This window comes from Apis laboriosa, unplaced genomic scaffold (assembly GCF_014066325.1).
Source record: "Apis laboriosa isolate Shangri-la unplaced genomic scaffold, ASM1406632v1 scaffold112_cov148, whole genome shotgun sequence".
Taxonomy (NCBI): Eukaryota; Metazoa; Arthropoda; class Insecta; order Hymenoptera; family Apidae; genus Apis; species Apis laboriosa.
In genome coordinates this window covers 5,250,441-5,271,601 of record NW_025220865.1, presented here as the reverse complement: position 1 = coordinate 5,271,601, position 21,161 = coordinate 5,250,441, and the positions used below count along the sequence as shown (strand labels likewise).

Sequence of the window (21,161 nt, the reverse complement as noted above, 5' to 3'; positions counted from 1 at the left end):
AGCGTGTCGTTTTCGTGCTTCCTTTTTCTTGCGAGGGGCACGAAATTATAAAACCGATTACTCCTCGTCCTGGCTTTACGCCCACTTTTTAATTAATTTAAGATAGCGGTTACAGTTGATTATCGAATTAAAATTCGTAATTTTTCAAGATTCTCCCTTCTTTCTCGTATCTATCCGGACAAAGTAAAGTATTTTATCATTTCATCGAAACGAAATGGAATCGTTTTTTTTTTTTTTTTTTTCTTCAAAGAATTTTCAATAGATATCGTATATATAGTTTACGTGCGCGTTCCAGAAAGGAAATTTTTCGCAAAAAAAATCGCATCTCGATACGACGATTCCTTCGATCTGATAACAAGCTGTGCTTTAAACGGCGCTCGAAAATATCGACACTTCATTCCCTCACCTTGCGATTTCGAGCCATAAGGTAAAACGTTTCCAACTTTCGTTCCATCATCTGCCATCCCCCCGCCCAAAATGCGACGTGACAAGAGGACGTGCCGCGCGAACTTGTGAAACAAAAAGAACGCGGTTTGCGGTTCCGATAAATATCTCCACCGTCGAGAGGAGGAAAACGGGAGGGGGGGATCTCGAAGAAAGAGAGAGAGAGAGAGAGAGAGAGAGGGGAAAAAAGGAAATAACTGAATTCCCTTTACACCAAGGATATAGCCACTACTGACTCAGCTGGGCTTTCACGTTCCCGACGTAATGAAACGGGACCCCTGATGTCATTTGCCCTGGCTTTTCTACCAGCGTCAGGGAGCTTTTCTAAGACGACCGACACGAGAGAGGAACGGTTGTACACGTGGAGGAACGTACACGTTTCTCGCCACTTCTCGAATTAACCGCCTCGTCTCGGCTAAAACTCTCTCTCTCTCTCTCTCTCTCTCTCTCTCTCTCTCTTTCTCTCTCTCTCCTCTCACGTTGGTACAAGAGACTCACGAGGAAAAGAGGAGAAACGAATGTGGATGGTTGAAAAAAGAGGAATGGAAGGTCGTGGCCACACAGTTCTGGGAGAGAAGCGTGTGAAAAATTCGAAAACTCCCCCCCCCCCCAAAATCTTATATATATATATATATATATATCCTTGTGAAATCCCTCTCCCATCGTTTCCTCCCTTCGATCCGAATCCCTTTACACAATAATTTCCCGAATTTAAACCGAATTAAAGCGTGAACAAATAAAAATTCCAGAGCTTGTGAACGGTTCACATCTCGCGTCTCCCGTGGGATCTCTGGGCGGGGGAGGAAAATTCCCCCTTTAACCACCCCCCCTTTTTCCACCCTATTAAAACTTCTCGATTTCGAGATTCTTCCCCTTCTCCCCTTCTCCCCTTCTCCCCTTCTCCGGAGGAGGTAAAATATTCGAGCCCGTTTCAAGGCCGGTGGAAAAGAAAGTTTCAAATTATCCAAGAAATCTCGACGTTCCCAAAAGATTCCCGCCTCATGAACGCTCGTTCAAAGATTCCATCCTGGAGAGGCCGCCTGTATATCTACATATACACACAGCATGTACTACATATACATAATATACACACGCACACGTGTATATCTCGTTGGTTGGTAACAATAGTCGGCCAAGAGTCGAAATTCGCGGAGGAGAGGGGGGAGGGGGGAGGGAGGGAGGGAGAAAGTTTTCTCGTTTATCCTTAAATTTTTCCAAGTCGGTCGTAAGTTAGGGAAAAGGAAAGGCGCGTATATATACATATACATGGGGAGGATGCCGTGACGTCGATCGGGGAACAAGGAGCCGTGTTTTTCCACTCCCCTAAGTAATCCAGATAACAAAGTTCCTCTCAATCTGGCCTATCATCGCGCCAATATCCGCTTTGCCGAGCCCGAGTCCCGCCGTCCCGCCATCTCGATATTTCCTTGGGTGAGGAGGTGGCTTGGGGGGAGGGGGGAGGCTTCGATGTCGATCGCATTACCCGCTCCCCTGGAAAAGGATATTGCGGAACAGAAGAGTTCTTCTCGCCCCTCCCCTGACCTTGCGCGCCATTAATTCCCTCTTACGCAGTTATGCGCGCAATTAATTAAGAGCTCTCGGCTCTTTTTGTTTTTTCATTATTATTGTTATTATTATTATTGTTATTATTATTATTATTATAGTATTGAATATTTTGTCTCTGTTGCCACTCTGTGTTTTTCGAAATTGTGTCGCGTTGTATATGTGTAATTTGTTACGTTATTTGTTGTTTTTTTTCTTTTAAAGGGGAATTTTATTTATGAATTTTTCGTTTCGAGAACGAAACATAGGAGCGATAGGAGTTTCTCTTTGATGGTTCGTCGTTCTTTGAGGATAATATTGCGTTATAGGATTTTTATTGGGACGTATTTGTGTTTCAAAGATGGAAATCTTTTTCTCGAAATTTCGTTACAAATTTCTTGCCCAAGGTATTCGTAATTTGTGTTGTTGCATAGATCGATTGGTATATCTTTCTGTATTTTATTTATATATTATAGGATTTTATTTATTATTGGAACGTGTTTATATTTCAAAGGGGGAGGCGGGGGGGAGAGGATGGAATTCTTTTTCTCGAAAAGATATTTTATATTTTATAAAGCCTTTCGGAAAATTTTTGTTAGCTTGTCCTCGATCGTGCACAATTTCTTCGTGTAATGTTTCGTGTTTGTAAATTGTCTCACTTTATTTATTGACTTTTCATTTATCGAGAATTATTTTTTCCGCTTGATTTTTCTTTTTTTTTTTTTTTTTTCATCGCGAAAATATTGCGGTTATTATTACATAAAATATATATATATATGCTTCATTATGAAATTGATTTCGTACGGAGATTAATTTTTCGATAATCTCGCGCGCCGCATACCTTCGAGCGAGAAAATTTATTTGTTATTTAAATTCGCTATTTAAATTTATACAGGCAACAACAAACAGTGGCCGATTCTGAATAATAATTAGCTTAACAAGCTTATCGACAAGATTCGATAAAATCAATTCGAACACGAGTCGAGAAGTGGATAAACGATAAAACTGTAAAGTTTTGGCAGCAAATTTTAAAAATAAATTTAACTGTTCACTTTGCGAAATCGACTAACGATTTAATTTAGAGGGACGGGATGAAATAGTATCGAAAAACGATCGCCTTTAACACACCGTTGCGACTAATGCCGCACATTTCCTTCGACGTCTCGCTCATTTTTCTCCACCAGCTTGAAAAATTAAACCTCGCCTAGGCGCATTCTTTCCACGATTCTTGTACGCCAAGTACCTTTTCACCTTTCGAAGTTGGTTCGAAGAGGGGTTCACGGGGTCGTCGAACCTTTAATCTCATCGCCACACCAACTTTCAATACAATATTTTAAACCGCGAATGCAATACGTGTTGTTTCTTCTCCTTGCCTCGTCAACAAGACAATTCTTATCGTATTGATAAGCCAATATTTTCGTTTTAACGTCGTTGCAGAATAATGCAAAAAATATTCAACACGACTCGAGCACGAAATATATTAAAAAAGAACAAGGAATAACAAGTTTTTCCCCTTATACAATCTCTAAAAAATAATACCAATCGAACGGTATTAATTAGAGTTAAAAATTCCAATCTAAATATCCTCCAAAAAAATCCCACGAATCCAATCCATCCATCTCCCTCTCGAAAACGTTTCGCAAAAAAAAAGGAAAAAAACATTCTCGACCGACAAATATCAACAACCCTTCATCCCCCTTCCCCTTCGAAACGAAAAAAAAAAAAANAAAAAAAAAAAAAAAAAGAAAGAGAAAAAAACTGCCCTCGACTCGACTCGACTCGACTCGAGAACAGAGAGAAGCGGCGGAGGTGGGGCGCCTTTTTCACCTCGACAAAGCCCTGTCGTCGAAGCCGTGGCCGAAGGAACACGGATCCTTCAAACCCCCTGGCGGCCAACCCCGCTTTATAACCTTTCGCCCTCCTCTCGCATTCCTCTCGAAGGGGGAGGGAGGGAGGGAGGGAGGATTGGGAATATCGGCGAAAAGAAATCCCCCTTCGCCCCTCCTTTGGAGAGAAAGTGGAGCTGTGATGGTGGTGGTGGACGCGTGAAACGATGGAGGAAGTTGTGCAAGGGCTGTGCAGGCCAAGATTACTAGGATTTGCGCGTAGATTTGCATATCGATTTTCCAACGTGTCGTATGGCGGCAACCGGCGCACGATTTCCCTTAATTTCGCCGGTGGAAGTGGCTACGACATTAGCCTCGTGGCTACGTTTAAACACGCTTGTTTCACACCGATATATACCTCCCTGTGCGCCCTCTGTATATCTGGCTTGGTTTGGTAGTATATCGTGTCTCGATTGTTGCTTGAAAAATTGGGTTCCTTTTTTTTTTAGGAGGAAGATGGTGAGGATGAATTTAATTGATCGATTCGGTTTTTAGACGGATCTTGTTGATTTTGAACTTGGTAGAATTGAACTGGTTTCAGAGAGTTCAATTTTATCGTTATTTGGAATTTTAAGTAAGCGTAATAAAAATTTGGTAAATTCCCAACGATAAAAAGTAAATAGGAATTATCGATCAATAATCTGGAGAATTGGTTTCGATAATATCGTCATAATTTTTTGTTCTAATGTTGCAATAAAGGGAGGAGGAAATAATAATTCTCTGTAAGATAAGATTTCTATATTTCGTTCGATTTTGTTTTCTCTTCGTTTCGAAGTGCAAAGAAAGAAAGAAAGAAAAAGAAATCGAGTAAGTAAACTAGAATATGAATGAAAGTTGAAAGGATTTTCGCAGTGTTTTAAATCTTCATGGAATCCGCGAGCACGTTCCTTACAATTTCTCCCTCAAGTCTCCCTCCCAGTCAAGATTTTATGTCTAAATGCATACTCTCGCGCTCGGCCTGCACAAACAAATCCCCTAATGTAAATTAAATTAAAATTAACTATCGCTCCAGGCACTTTGCTCTGCTCCAATTCTCAACTACAAATCCCGCCTTTGAATTATTCAATTCGCTACTCAAAGTGATTAAAGGCGTCTACAATCTTAAAGGGGGAGGGTGTTGTAGCGGTAGAACAACTACCACTTTCGTTAAAAAAAAAAAAGAAAAAAAGAAAATATCAATGTAATCAAGCTTGGGGATGAAAAAAAGTAAAGGCTTTTCATTCACTTTCGAGAAATTACCACGCGTATTTTCATACTGAAAAACTTTTGCAATTATATTATTTTAACGAGATTAAACGAGAAATTTTCACATTGATAATTTCAAAACCCTTTAAATGGATTTCCTTTCCTGTAACAAGCGTTTTAAAGCCACTGTATTAAATAAAAAGTGTAACCTCATAACATCGACTCTCTCTCTCTCTTTCTCTCTCTCTCTCTCTCTCTGATTTTAAAACGTTCTTCATCTCAATTATATTATACACAATTTGAAAAACAAAAAGTCTTATCGTATACGATAAGAAAAATTCGAAAGCAAATATCAACTTCCATCAGCAAATAACGAAATAATAACGCGAATCTCTTCTCTCGAATCTCTTTAAAATTTCACGCAATCCACAAAATCCATTATATACATATATATATATATATGCAAGAAAATTATCTTATATTATATAAAATAACGCGAATATTTCCCACTCGAATCAATCGTCCTCCCATCATTTATATACGCGTCGAAAAATAATTCTCACCTCGAAACAAAACGCGAATATGGAAATTTCCTCTTCCTCCTCCTCCTCCTCCTGTTTTCCTGCTCAAAATTCGAGGAAATTCGACGAATTCGACGAAAAACGCGCGGAACGAAGTCGCGAGGCACGCGTTTCGGTTCGAAAGAGAAATTTGTTCCCGACAAGAGGCCGTTCGCGCAACACCTTCGCGTGGTGAGGCGAAGAAGGGGTGAGAGAAAGAAGGGAACGGGCGGCAGTTGTTTTCTCGCGAAAGGTCAGAGCGTCGGGGAAGGAAGACAATCAATCTTGATCCCAATTATCGCGTCGTTCAGCGACTGTAATTGAGTCGACCCCTTCTCACACCCCACCCACCCCTGTCTTCTTCCACGTCCGACGACGGACGGACGTTCCCTCAGCAACGGCGGAAAGTCGAAACAAGGGAGGAAACAGAAGCAGAGAGAGAGAGAGAGAGAGAGAGAGTGGAAATATATTTTTTTTGCTCGTGGCTCACCTGCTCGTTTTGGAGAGGAGGGGGGAGGTCAATGATTTATCAACGAACGAATGACCATCGGTTAAAGGTTATTTGTCGGTGGCCCTTCCGATTTAGGCTGTGCTCGTTTCCTTTTCCATTTCCTCGCTTCCACGCCTCTTATTTCCTTAAGCTCATGCCGAGTTGTTCACCACTTTAGCCAGGAATTTATCGAAATTTATTTAGAGGGTAAGTAATTATTTTCTTCTTCTTGATATGTAAATATCAAAGAAGAAGAATTTCTTTTTTTGCAATTTTGAGTACGAATGTGAAGAAAAATTAAACGTGTATCGTTTGCTTAAAATCATTCTAATTTTCCTTACCTATAGTAGATGTAAGAAAGATGCAATTAATAGAAGAAAAGCAAAAGCTCGAGTCAAGTCCATCACTTGAATTTAAGATCGAAACAGGGCGTGATCTCGTATTTTTCTTCGATATTCTTGAACGATGTCTCGAAAATCCACAATCCACGGATCAAAGATTGAAACTTTAACGATCTTTACTGTTAAAAAAATCTCTCGCCCAGCCTGTGTTGAAACACGGGATTAACGACGTCCCTTCGTCCCTCCGTCTCTCTCTCTCTCTCTTCCTCCCTAAAATCCTCTAAATATCATTAAAGTTTCATTAAAATTAGCGAGGAGGGGGGGGGACATTTCGCATGGCTCCCCGGAGAGAATGCTGTTTCTTATCGGTAGACCGTTTAAATCAACTTTAATACTACGGCCGCCAGTTAACGCCGCCTAAAATGTAGCGCTCACCTTAAATTCCAAGGAAACTGCCGTTATTTGCATCCCGACGATAATGTGTTCCTCTGTTTATTATTAAGTTGAACCGCCTCCGTGGCGAAGAGAAAGAGAGAGAGAGAGAGAGAGAGAGAGAGAGAGAGAGAGAGAGAGAAGCGTAGGAGGTAGCTGTTTCGATCGAAGATTATGTGATTGCGTTATGCAAAGGAGGAGGTTCGCGAGACGGAGGAATACAGGGAAATTAATTGGGGCTTTGGTACAACGCGCGATATTTCGCGAGCGAGAGAGTTAATGTTAAACGTTTCGTGTCTGGAGCAATTGTAATTGGGAACCGTTTCGAACGAACGCTGGGAATAAACATAGAATTATCAACACGCGTATACGTTGGTAAATTTGTACGTGTTATTGAAAATTTGTAAATAAATCGTTGAGAATCGTTGGGATTTCTTGTAATTTTACGTAGGAAAATTTTACTTTCCCTTTGTTTTTTCTTCCTTCATAAAGAGGAATATTGTTTAATTTAAGTTTTATTTACGTGTTGTTGAAAATTTATAAATATCGTTGGAGAGGATTTCTTGTAATTTTGCGTAGGAAAATTTTACTTTCCCTTTGTTTTTCTTCCTTCATAAAGAAGAATATTGTTTAATTTAAGGTATTTACGTGTTATTGAAAATTTGTAAATTCGTACGTGTTGTTGAAAATTTGTAAATAAATCGTTGAGAATCGTTGGAGGGGATTTCTTGTAATTTTACGTAGGAAAATTTTACTTTCCCTTTGTTTTTCTTCCTTCATAAAGAGGAATATTGTTTAATTTAAGATATTTACGTGTTGTTGAAAATTTGTAAATAAATCGTTGAGAATCGTTGGAGGGAATCGATCTGCGTTGTGAAAACGATCGTATCTCAAATAATTCGTAATTTGAAATTCGTCCTCGAATTTTTATTCAGACGAAAATTATGGATTAATGTTTGTATCGAATTAAATTAAATCGATTCTTCTTTTAATCTCATTTCCTATTTTTATCATTCAAATTCATTTATATAAATGTTAAATTTTCTTGTACATTTTTAGAAAGGAAAATTTTACTTTCCCTTTTCTTGCTTCATAAAGAATATTGTTTAATTCAAAGTTTTATTTACATTTACGTTTTACAACAGCAGTTGAAATTATTGTCGAGTAATTTTTTTAATATACTCATTTTCCTCCATTCTATTTCTATTTCGAGAGAAATTAAAAACTTCCATTTTTTTAATTCTCTTCTTTCTTCTTTTAAACGATTCTAACAACCAGATATCTTATTTTCTTTTCTTCTAATTGGCAAAATCTTTGTAAACGAAAAATAAGAAAATTAATAATTCAATTATTAATACAGTAATTATTATCAAAACTGGAATCTTTTTCACTTACGAAAAAATAATCGTAATGGGATATGATGAACGAATGAAGGGTAAACAATCAGCGAAAAGCATCATTGCAAACCGGGAGGTTTTTCATAAATGCCAAAAACCCGGGACTCTTTGTTGTCTGGTTAACTTATTTACGATGTTACAGCGGTTTTATGATTGCAATGGAGAGAGAGAGATGCGGGACAATCTGGTCCGTGGCCCGGAAGGAATTTGCATTTTATTCGTTTAAGTTCGTATGTTAACACGTTTAGAAGCGGAGAACTGTGTGTACACCGAGTTTCCTCTTTATTGTTTTCCACTTCTTTCGTACAAATCGTTCTTTTTTTTTCCATCTTGTGCAATAATTTTATACATTATTTTATACATTAACTCTGTGTTTATTTTCATTTGAAAAAGTTTGTGTAAAATAAAATTCTACTTGAACAATAATATTAAACGACGAATAAAAAAGAAATGTGACGAAATCTTTCAAAATTATTAAAACAATAATATAGATAAATTTTAATAATAATATTGAAATATTGCATTCATCAATAATAAAAAAAAAAAAAAAAAGAAGATCTCAAAAGATGAAAAGGATTAGCTCAATTACAAATAAAGAAGAATATATCGTATGATATGATATATTTGATAGCAGCAATTGTTCCCTCACACTGGGAAAGTTTCTCCGCTGGTATTACATTATTCCTCGAAACTCTCGAATGTGCTTAATTAGGCGATATTTGAGGAAGCATCCCTTTACGAACGAGCCCATCCTCTCTAAGGTCGGTTTCACGCTCGCAAGCTGCTATTATGGAAAGCCACTGGATTCCCGTAAGAAAGCACGGGTGTCTACCGGCTGCTGTTACCCCACCACCATCCTAGAACGTCTTACCTGAACTAATATTGTTAGGGTCTAATTAGTACCATCGTGACACCGCCTGACCTTGTCCTCTTCCTCCGCCATCTTCTTCCTCCCATTTATCCCCTCCCCTCCTCTCCACTACTTATAATTCTCTTCTATCCGCTATGGCTATGTCGTATGCGTTACTTCCCTTCTCTTTCGTTTTATCCTCTATAATTGTTTCCATTTGTTATTAAACGGCTTTTTGATTATTCTTAAGTGTATATTGATCAGATAGTAGAAAGTTTTCTACGAGATATACAAAGGAGATAAGTAGAGAAATAATGAAAAAAAGTTTATACAAGTTAAGATTTGCAATTAATTTTCCAATATTCTTTTACTATTCTTATTTTATTAGAAAGTTTTACTTGATTTTTGAACACGAGTATTGAACGAAAATTTATAAAATTTATTATAATATATCAAATGAACAGAGAAATGATACTTTAGAAATGATTCTTGAAACGCGATAAGATGAAACAAGTGTTATATATTTATATGAATTTTCTTTTATTGTTTTTCTTTTTTTTTTTATAAATAACGAAGAAGGAAATATTTCCATTCGTTACTGAGTTGATATTCTGTGTACAGCAGGTTGCATCATCTCTTGTGCGTGTTTCTCTCTGTTCAATTTTAACGGTCGTTCCAGAGGCAACTTGCATAAGTTGCCAGACCGTGTCTGAGGAAAGGACATTCGCCGCTCCCTGTTATCATGCTACTGGGTTTAGATTATGGGAGAATTTCAGGGAACGTTCAGTCGATTATACTTGTGGTTGAAAGTTTCACGTGTACGATACCTTGGATCTTGGTATTCTTGCGTTTGAAATGGACGTGACGTTGTTATGAAATTGTTTTCGTTTTCTCTTAAAAAAAAAAAAAAAAAAAAAGAAAAAGAAGAAGAAAAATGGAAATTTCGAGAGAAATCTAATTTAATATAATTATTCCGCAAGCATCGAGTTAGAAAATTTATTTTTTCAATCGTATTTCGTTAAATAAGTAAAAAGCATATAATACACTGTATGAATATGTAAAATATTATTATATTTATATTTGTCGTAATTATCTAATTTTATTCGAATTACGTTTTATATACATGTTAATTCATAATAATTATATAATTTGCTATATTCCGTGCATTTATAAATTCATATATTCTATGTATAATATATTTCGCGTTGATTACTCGGCCTTCTCAAATATCTCTGAATACAAATGTTACGTGTAAGCAATTTTGTTTTATTATTTTCCCCTCTTATTATTGCATTATTGAAGGAATGTATTCTTGAAAAGGAAATATATCTCATAAAAATTCTATCTATAATAATGAAATTTCGAGAAATAGTCAATCAATACAACAGGCTACAAAAGGCCTCTAATAAATCTTTCAGACAAACTATCGAAGTTTCTATTCAACGTGTTAATAGAAATTCGATGTTAATCAAGTTTCCTTTGTATCATAAATCGAACAATTTACAACGAAGCGAAGAAAATTCAACGAGGTGGATTTTCAACGAGCGTGCAATCATTCGATGGTAAAACGTGTCCCAAGTGTGAGAATCCCGTTTCATGATGTTGCGAATAGAGATTGCGTTCTATCGATCTATTCTTATTCACCTACACTTCCGTGTCACAGTTGTGTCGAGAAGTAATGGTGGTTGAAAAGTAGCTTATTTAGAATCTGTTGTGAACGAGTAAAACAACTCGTGTTGGCAACTATTACCTGTCAATATCTGTCAATTTTCTTTACTTCATCGTCGTTAATCTTCTTAAAGCTTTGCTTTCTCCACATCGCTTTTTTCTATTATCATTAAACGAATTAATATTTTTAATCTCCAATTTAAGAAGTTGATAAATTGTATCATTTATATTCTTCACTATTGCTGTCGCTATTGAAATACCAAGAAATATTTTAAAAATGTATTTCTATTTAATAATATTTAAGATCTAAGGTAATTTTATCTATTAATAGGATCATATGCTCTCTCTCGATGTTAGAAAAATATGACGACATATCTAGCAGTCTTTATAAAGATTAGCTTGGCTCGTATTATCTCATTAGTTTTGAAAGAGAGTTAAATGGAGGAAGAATTCTCTCTTGTCATTTATGAAATGAGAAGCCATATTTCGTGTTGCAGCAATATATGTTATAAATAATAAAAATTTTTATTCTACTTCTTATTATATTTTTTTTAACGGACTAATATTTTCTTCCTTTATATAAAATTCTTGATCCTCTCATTTTTGCCATAATCGAAAATATTATTTTCATTTTCGTGATTCCAATTTATATATGGAATTTTATTTTACTACTCTTATCTACAATTGTATCGAACATATGTTCTTAATCGTGTTCCTTATTTTTTCCTCGCATTTTTTTACTACTATTTTCTACCTTTTTTTTTAAATTACTGCACTCGAACATGTAGAAGCCTGAAATCACGTTAAAGCTCGTTGCGACACCCAAGTTACGAGAGGGCGTAAAATCTAAAGGTAGGAGCTTTCGATATTAGCTGCATTATAAACCACTTGTACGTGAGTGTTTCACTTACGGACAAATTGCAGATAGGTCGTATGCGCGCGCATCAGGCTACCACGTGACTATATTGCATATAATGGTGGCATGCTGTTGCACGCGTGTAACCCTTCGCGGGAATATTGTTCACGGTGGGGAAGGATCCGTAATTAAAATTGCCTTTAATCGTGCTTCCGTGCCACTTGTATATACGAGCTCGCTGTCCTTTTACGCCAAAGAGGAATTTCTTTCCTTAAAGCTTCTTGTTAATTTTATATTGCTATAGTTGAATATCTTCTCGATACGCTTCTATCGCTTCTGTGATGTATGTATAAAAAAAGATTTGGACAAATTATTAGAGAAGTTTAACGTGAATAATTGTTACATTCACAGTATGATAGTTGTTAAATAATTATTAATGGAAAAGAAAATTGTAGAAATTAAACAATGAATCATCATTTGTTTTAAAATCGTTCGAAGAAATAGAATACAATTGGAATGTTAATGTTTAAGCTGCGACGAAAGATAAAATAATTAAATTCTAAATGCTAGATTCTAATAAATTGTATTTTATTTTTGTTTCAGGGCCGATGTAATCGGGAAAAACCCCCGTGCAAATATTTCCATCCACCACAACATCTGAAGGACCAGCTTTTGATAAACGGGCGTAATCATTTGGCCCTAAAGAACGCGCTGATGCAGCAGATGGGTCTTACACCGGCCCAGCCACTAGTGCCTGGCCAGGTACCAGCAGTGGTATGTCCAAACTTTAACACATTCGTTGCACCACGTCTTCTGCTGTTCACACATCCACACATTTTCTTTTTACCACGGTCGAGAGATTTTGAGTTTTGTCTGTGTTAGTCGACGACTACCACTAGATTACCCTTTTGGTAGGTAACGCTGTGTAAATAGTCACGATGAAGTGTATCATTTGATCCTTATTATTAAAAAATATTAAAGTATAATATAAGTTATGATCCATATTTTTTCCTAACAATTAATAGTTAATAATATATATGTTACAATTATCTATATTATTAAAATTATTCTTTATCTCCTTTCTCTGAAAAATTTAAGTTTTTTTCTCCTCTTCTTTCCAAGTTTTGTATTTGATTTTTGTATCGTTATTAGAGAAATTTTACACCTCGTCGTTTTCATTTATCGGCGTTCTTTATTTGCGGGCATTGCACCGAGAGATAAAACTTCAGAGAGTAAACTTTAGCACGCCGCATGTTTTTGGTCAGTGTCACCCCTTACTCCTTTAATTTATCCATGATTCTTGATAGACAGTCAATATTTATATATTATATATATTTATTAAAAGATCAGTTTTTTTTTTCTAAATAGAAATGTAGTACAGTTATTAGTTCTAGATTACTGTCGAATATAAATTAAAAGGCAAATACAATTATTTTGTTGATTCGTCAATGTTATTTCTTTCTTTTTTCTTTTTTTTTATCTTTTTTAAATCACAACATATATATATGTATATATGATGTATATATATCATGTATATATATCATTTGGCGAATCCACAAAATGTACCCCATCTGTTCCATTTAAAAAAGAATGATAATACAATAACAATGAAAAATTTACAAAAAAAAGGAAAGATAAATGATTTAGTTTAACAAATGTTGTCTCTCATTGCGTGCACATGCAATGAAAATAGCGAAATACAATTGATTCGTTCCCCTAATTAATTATTTATGATAATTTTAACGCCTAGAAAGGAAATTTTCACCAAAGAAATCAGATCATCATTACGCCCACCCGCCTTTTATTTTCATGACATATAATTCATAGTCGTTGCTACGTGACATCGAATCCTATACTACTCGTATGACTGCCTGTCTGTCCCCTATGTTTGCCGCTGTGGCTCTCGTGGTTGTGGTTGATTGTTGGTGTGTTCTCCAATTACGTCATTGGTGAACAGGAGGCACCAGCACCTCCGGCACCACACCATCACCTTCAACAGCAAATCCAGCAGCAACTTCTCGCTACCCACGCCTTTATGGTAACTCCTGGTTTTGGTTGGCTTCCACTAATTTTTTAGTTAATTAAAGTGCCACGCGATGGCGCTGACATAGGAAATAAATCTGTTCCTATTAAATATTAAATGTTTAATTTACTAATATTATATTACTTGTATTATATATCTATATTTCTTCAGAAATCTTGCTTATTATTATTTTTTTTTTTTTTAATAATAATTTTAACCTTAATGATTTTTAACTAATATTCGATTTTGAGTTATTATAACGAAGTTGAAGCCGCAGATTTATTTCAGATGGCACCGCTATCGCGCGTGTTAGTGTGCCTGTAAGATTAGTAAGCGTTTGTATGAAAGCTTCAACTTGTTTTCAAAAGAGTGCCGCACTGTAAATTAAGATTGAGACTTGATATGCATGCTTCACGAAATGTTTCATTTTGTTTTTATCAAAAGTTAAGAAGTTTCTCTGTACATTACGACAGAGTTTTTTTTACCTTTAGAGAATTTTTTCCTTGAAAGCATGAATTATTTTGCGGCCAAGTTAAATCGTGGCGTTTCTCTCTCTCTCTCTCTCTCTCTCTCTTTTTTTCTCTCCCTCTCTCTATTTCTCTCACTCTATTTCCATGAAAAATTTAGAAATTCGTTCGTTATCTATTTGTTACTTCTTTTTGATTGTTCAGTGTTAAAAGTTTTTTAAAATACGTGCATGCAGTTTGTTCTGAAACCAATGTTTCGCGAAAATGTGAAAAGGTTTACGATACAATCTCGACAATCTTTTCGATTCATTCGAGAAAATATGACATTAAATTCTTTTTTCTCTCATAATTACTCATACAGATTTTCTTCTCTTCATAAACTTGCATTCGAACATCATAAATTTTTTTTTACCAAACATTATCTAAAAGATTTTATTTTAAAAAAAGAAAAAGCTAATATTTACCTTCAGAACAAATTCTAAGATAATTTCGATCCCAATAACAAAATTTAAACGTAACGATTGCCAACCTTTTCTATTTTCATCAATTCGAACGATCATCAAATTAACAAATTCCCCAAATATAACATTTAATTATTTAATTTCAACAACTATCAACGTCGAATTTTACAAGAGATAAAAAAAAAAAAATCGAGAGCGAGGGAAACGCGCGCGAAACGATCGCGAACGATCGAGGCACGCCTCGAAGCCGGACGACTTTATATTCCCTCTTCCTCTTCGAAGAGGGGGAAAAAACTGTTTTCCGGGTCAACGGCCATTATCGCTCAAAGTTTTTCGGCGGCTGGCGTGCCTCGGTTGTCCTGGAAGCTTCTATACGTCGAAAGTTCGAAGAATACAAGCACACAGGGTCCTTAAGAAGAAGAAGGAACGGGCGTTCAGCTCATTCGGCTGCGCTTCAAATTACCTGCCTTCGCTTCTGGGAAGCCCGTTCTCTGCAAAACCAAAAATGCTTCTTATGGGAACGCGCGCTTGTCGTTCAAAATGGCGGTTACAAGCGCGACGAGACGAAACGAGATCAAGACCTCGCGAGTTATTCCGCCATCGTTCTTTTCTTCGTGGATTTTTTTTATTTTTTTCAAAGTTTTGCAAGCGTCGAACATGAATTTGGGGACAAGTTGATTTTTTTTCAAATTAAAATTTGATTTTTATCTTCTAGCTTCATTGCGAGAAAAATCTATCTATATGTAATGTTTTCTATTTTCTATTTTCATCCAAGTGACTTATATTGACTTTTTTTTTTTTTTTGTCAAACGAAGAAGAGAACGTTGCAATTTTTAAAGATTCATACGTGAAGGTTTAATATTTAATAATTGAAATCTGCTTTGATTTTGAATATTTTTATTAATATATTTTGAATTTATATCTTAAATGAAGAGAAAAAAAATTGTTATTATTTTGTTGATATTATGCTCTTTTAAAATATGTACAATTTGTATTTTTCGATTAAAAAAAGTAGAATATAAATAAGAAACAATATATATTTTCATAGCTTGAAATTTTGTGTAAGCTTTCAGTATAGCCACGAATCTAATATATAAATATTTAAAAAGAAAAAACTTATCTCATAAGACAGAGGTGACAAACTTCTTCCAATTGTTTGTCCAGACATCCAATTTCTCCATCATTGTTAGACATATATAGAAAAAATACAACGTTAATGACATTCAGAAAACAGAAAAGAAAAAAATATCAAGATCAAATCAATCAATGTGAAAAATACCTTCGAACGAATCACTCGAATCGCTCGCGAAGTCTCGATCTCGTGGCAAAGTAACAAAGATCTCGTTCTCAAATCGCAATCACACGTAGATTGGGTGGGTCTGTATCGCGCTTGCGTCGTGAAGGGTTGGCGAAGAGCTGTAGAGCACATAAAGACAGAGAAAAAAAAAAAGAAAAAAAAGAAAATAAAAGAGAAAAACTTAAGTTAAGATCGGGGGATGCACAAACGATGACAAGTCGCGTGGAGGCGAAGGTGGGGTTTTTTTCTAATCCGTGTTACCTGGATACTTTCCGGGTTTGTTTTCACAGGCGACGAATCCGTACCTGACCGGTATGCCGCAGGTTGGCAACACGTACAGCCCGTATTTCGCGCCCAGCCCCATCATGCCAGCGATCATGGGGCCTGCGGACCCAACCGGAGTCGGAAGCCCATTGGGCGTGGTCCCGCAGACGGTGGCGATGCCGCAGAAGATGCCACGTACCGACCGCCTCGAGGTATGTCTACCACCAAACTACATTCAACAACAACAACAACAGCAACAACAACAACAACAACAGCATGGGGCCCAACACGGCGCAGCCGGGGCCTCAAGGTGCCCGATGGCCGCGCCCAATACCGTGTACCAAGTGCCGGCCGGTCCCCCCAATCAGGTGTCGCCCGTTTCCACGATGCAATCTGTCAATCATCCACCATCCCCGACGACTATCACCACTACCTCCTTCTGTACCCCGTTGCACAATCCTCACGCCCACCATCATCCGATCCACAACCTGATCTACGTCCACGCGTACTATTGAAATCGATTTTATCGATCGTCGATAAACAAGCTCTCTTCTTTCCCCATTTTCTTTTCTCTCGTTTTTTTTTTTTTTTTTTTTTTTTTATCTTTACCTGTGTTTACGCGCGACAATTAAATCGGCCCCGCCGATTTCTTCGCGCGTTTCGATTCGGATTTGTACCGTGCATCGGTCGATAACGTGGATATAACGTGGATGATTTCGCCGAGATCGAATTTTTATTTTTTCTCACTCTTATTTGGGAAGAAGAGACCGGTTGAGATTCATTTCGAAAGGAAACGTCGGAGGTTTGAAGAACGTTCGAGAGAAGATCGGGGATCCAAAATTCGAGATTTTCGAGAAAAAGAAAAGAAAAGGCAAGAACCTAAGGCTGGAAATCGGAGATATCTCGATGATTCTCGTCGATTCTCCCGAGATCATCTCGATGGGGTTGAGGAGAACGTGTTATTCGTTCCATCGACCCAAGGAAATCTTATATTTATATACGATATATTATATTCGATAAATCAGTATAATCCGTGCGCGATGTGAAAACGTATAAAATCCGAAAAAGAGAAAAAAAAGAAAAAGAAAAAAAAAAAAAAAGAAAAAAAATTATAATAAGATACGTCGCGTAAAATATAAAATAAAATATTCAGCTTCGTTGTCGTTCGTTCCAGATGGGCGAGAAAATTATTTTTCGATTTTATTCGATCGGGGTCGAGTTGTCGAACGCTTAAACGACCATGATCCGCGCGAAACTGCGCTGTGACGATGATTTCACGGATCGTTTGTAGCAGGGCGAATTGGAGCGAAACGAAGCTCATTAATGGCGAAACGGAAACGAAATGGCGAGTCCGTGCCTCTGCAGAAAGGAACACGGCTCCTCGATCGGTAACTAGGCAATTATATCGGTACGTTTTTGATGAAACGGTGTGGCTCTAACGATTTCTATATAACCTTTTTAGTAATCACTTATCATAGCACTGTACGTATATGGTGAATACGAAATTTAAGAAAGTTGCATTACGCGAAGATAGGGGTTAGAGAGTTCTCGAGAACGGTGGCGCCATTGGCGATTGATTTTTTTTACTTTTTTTTTTTTTTTTTTTTTTTTTCTTTTGTTCGTGCGGTGGATTGATTGGATACAAATCGGTGGAAGCAACTATTAATGGCAACGACAAAAAAAACGTGATTATTAATAACGATGAAAAACTCGTGATTATTAACTATTATTATTAAAATGATAGATAGTAAGATATCATGGTGAGGAGTGGATTAGTCAGAAGGTGTGCAACGATCTTCGATGTGTTTCAGATTTTTAATAAAAAGCGATATTTGTTTTTTTGTAATAGTTTTTCTCAAGTTTTTTTGATTTTTATTTCAAAGAATCAATTTAAAATGACAAAAGTTACTCGTGATGTGAACACGTTCGAAATCACGAAAGAAATTGCTTAAAATGGAGAAAAATTAAATCAAAACTGAATGTAACGTGCAGGAGAAAAGTCGATTGATATAAAAGCAAGTAGGAATTTGTAATTCCATGCTCTTAACAATTTTTATATAAAATCTAAAAAAAAGGAAACATAAAAACGCGAACAAGTAAAATAATGATTAAAAAAAAAAAAAATAACCAATTTCAAATATTTCTTTCTAACATTTCATTAAATTAAAAATCCTCTTTTAGCGTAAACAATTTTTTTATACATCATCAAAATTACAAACAACGTTTGTACAACGTTGTACAACGTTTCCTGCCTCGTGATTTTCAAAAAATTCGCTATATAATTATTATTTCCAATTATAACTCGAACATTGAAAGAAATAAACGATTACCCGATACAATTGAAGATAAAATTATTTAAAAATATATATATATATATATATATATCTTTACATAATTATGAATAGAAGAAAAAAGGTCTCGTCTTCAGATTGCTTACCTACACATTCCTATCTCCTATCCTAGGATCGTATCGTTCAAAACAAAAACAAAAACAAAAACAAAAAAAAACAACGTTTAAAAAGAAAGAACATCGATCTAAAACAACGTGCATAAGCGCAGTATATTTTCATCCCTCGAAAACGAATAACGACGGATTTTAATCGAGACTCGCAAATTACCGTTTACATCATTAAGTAACACAAGTGGGAACGCCCAACGATAACGTTTCTTCTACTGTGCTCTTTTGCAACGAAAGCTTTCCGCCCCCCTCTTTTAGATAAGAAGGGATAAGTTTATAACGTTCGAGTTTACAGATTTCCCCGGAGCCTGTATCGCTTCTTTCGCCCGCCGGGTCTTCTCGCGGAATTAACAAGTTTCGCCCGTTGGATCGGCGCGGCGGAAAATGAATAAAATCGGCGGCCAAATCGGAGGGGAAGGGGAGGGAGTGGTGGTAAAGGTGTTGCGCGCGTGAAACTCTCGGCGCGGCTCGTTTGTGAAATGGAGCTTCCCTCCCGGTTTTTTTCCTCCGGAACAAGAAACTGCTCTTCGTAGAAAGCGAATTTAATACGTTTTCCGTGTATTCGACCGATAACGAGACCGACTCCCAAACGCCAACGGAAATCTATGGCGTTTCTCTTCTCCGTTCTACCTCTGATCGCCTACGAGGAGCAGAAATCGTAGATGTAGAAAGAGAAATCGATGGATCGCGTGATTGTTCGAATGATTCTTTGAAAGTTTTTTCTTTTTTTCTTTTTTTTTTTTTTTTTTTTTTTTTTTCACTTCACAAAAATCGCTCGAATTCTTTGTTTTTACGATCGGATTTAAGCGTGAAGTATTGGCGAGAATTATTTATGGAATTTTGGGAAAATTTGGTGAATTTAGTGGAAAATGAGTTGTAATTCGTTATTGATTGATAAGTAGAAATCTATTTTTAACGGAATAAGCCGAGACATTTTGCTATTTGTTGAATATTTCTGCTTAATAAATAAAATTAACGAAGTTCAAGTTTATTGGCGATGAAAATATTTGTTAAAAGAATATGATATATGTCGTAGATTGAAATGCTTAATAAAGAGAAGATTAATCGATGAACGAAAAATGATGTCATCTTGATGGTATAAATACAGACGACGTAGAGAAATACAAAGTATTCCTGAATGCTAAAAAAGCGAATTCAAAGGAAAATTGTACGAAATTGGAATGAAATCGAAATTGGAATGGAATACTTTCCCGAATGAAATAAATAACGATAATGATACGGATTTAAAGATATATAAGTAATTTTTTTTTGAAAACATTAAAGATCGTTGCATATTTTTCCAAAAAGGAACAGAATTTTAACAACGTTTTAAAGAATCTATGCACTCATGTACGTATGCAGAATACGTTTGTACTTACGCGCCATTCCAACCATGCATGCGCGCGCATAGTAACACGTGTACATAGTAGGTAGGTTAACAAATTAACTGATTGTGTTTTGTATCGAGGAGAACGAGAGTTTGAAAATAAGATGCCTTGGTTCGATATTATTCTTCGTGATGCTTTCTAAATTCTAAACGATGCTTTCTTATTTTTACACGAATGATCGATTAATATTACGATATCACTTAACCTATATTTTGCTAGAGATTTTATCGTGTTTACAATGAACTTTTCAGCCTGGGGCTCGAACAAGTGTCTTTTCTTTTTTACCTACGCGATTTTATATTCGAATTTTTATATTCCTTTTATTATTATTATTATTATTATTACTATTATTATTATTATTATTACTATTATTATTATTAATATTATTATTATTATTAATATTATTAATATTATTATTATTATCATTATTATTATTATTATTATTAATATTATTAATATTATTATTATTATTATTAATATTAATATTATTATTATTATTATTATTATTATTATTACTATTACTGTTATTATATATTTCTTTTTTAATATTCGATATTTCGCGGCGTTCGAAATTTTCCCACTATCTTCCATGATTATTCCTTTCCCGCGAAAAAAAAACACGTTTCAAATTTTTGTACTGTCCTCTCTCCCTCGTCTAAAGTAATGATGTTAGGACCTTACGATTAAGTACGAACGAAAAAGAAAAAAAGAATACGGAAAAAAGAAAAATATATGAATTATTATGCAATGTAATGTCGTTAATTAAACAAACTATTGCAAATAGAATTCGGAACTATTATCGATCGACTTATCAGCTAACCATAATTGGTCTTTAAACGGTAATTATAATTATTATAATATTTGGTAACGTACGATAATGATGATAATTAGTATATCGTAAACGATATATCTGTTTGTGATGTAACACTCGATGACTTGCACTAAGTTCGGGTCAACATGAAATTTATTGACGAATGAATTCAAATAAAAGAAATATAATTGAAATTAAAAAAAACAATGCACAGACTGTTTATTGAATCTTTTTTTTGTTTTTTTAAGTTTTATATATATATACATCTCCGTACGACCAAAGAAACTACAAGTAGAAGAAAAAAATAGTATTAAAAAAAAAAAAAAAAAAAAAAAAAAAAA

General features: G+C 35.6%; 1 protein-coding gene across 13 annotated transcripts in view; it reads left to right on the top strand.

Moving 5' to 3' along the window:
- LOC122713978 (AF4/FMR2 family member lilli-like) overlaps positions 1 to 21,161 on the top strand; it is a 446,526-nt gene that overhangs the window by 398,430 nt on the left and 26,935 nt on the right. For 10 of the 13 annotated variants that reach the window (XM_043934974.1, XM_043934902.1, XM_043934913.1 and 7 more), the window contains 3 exons: positions 12,255 to 12,425; positions 13,609 to 13,689; positions 16,190 to 16,375. In XM_043934974.1, the coding sequence (XP_043790909.1) occupies positions 12,366 to 12,425; positions 13,609 to 13,689; positions 16,190 to 16,375 (327 nt within the window). In that variant the 5' untranslated portion in view covers positions 12,255 to 12,365. The remainder of the gene's footprint in view (positions 1 to 12,254; positions 12,426 to 13,608; positions 13,690 to 16,189; positions 16,376 to 21,161) is intronic. The other 3 variants (XM_043934920.1, XM_043934955.1, XM_043934987.1) reach the window with 1 other exon arrangement.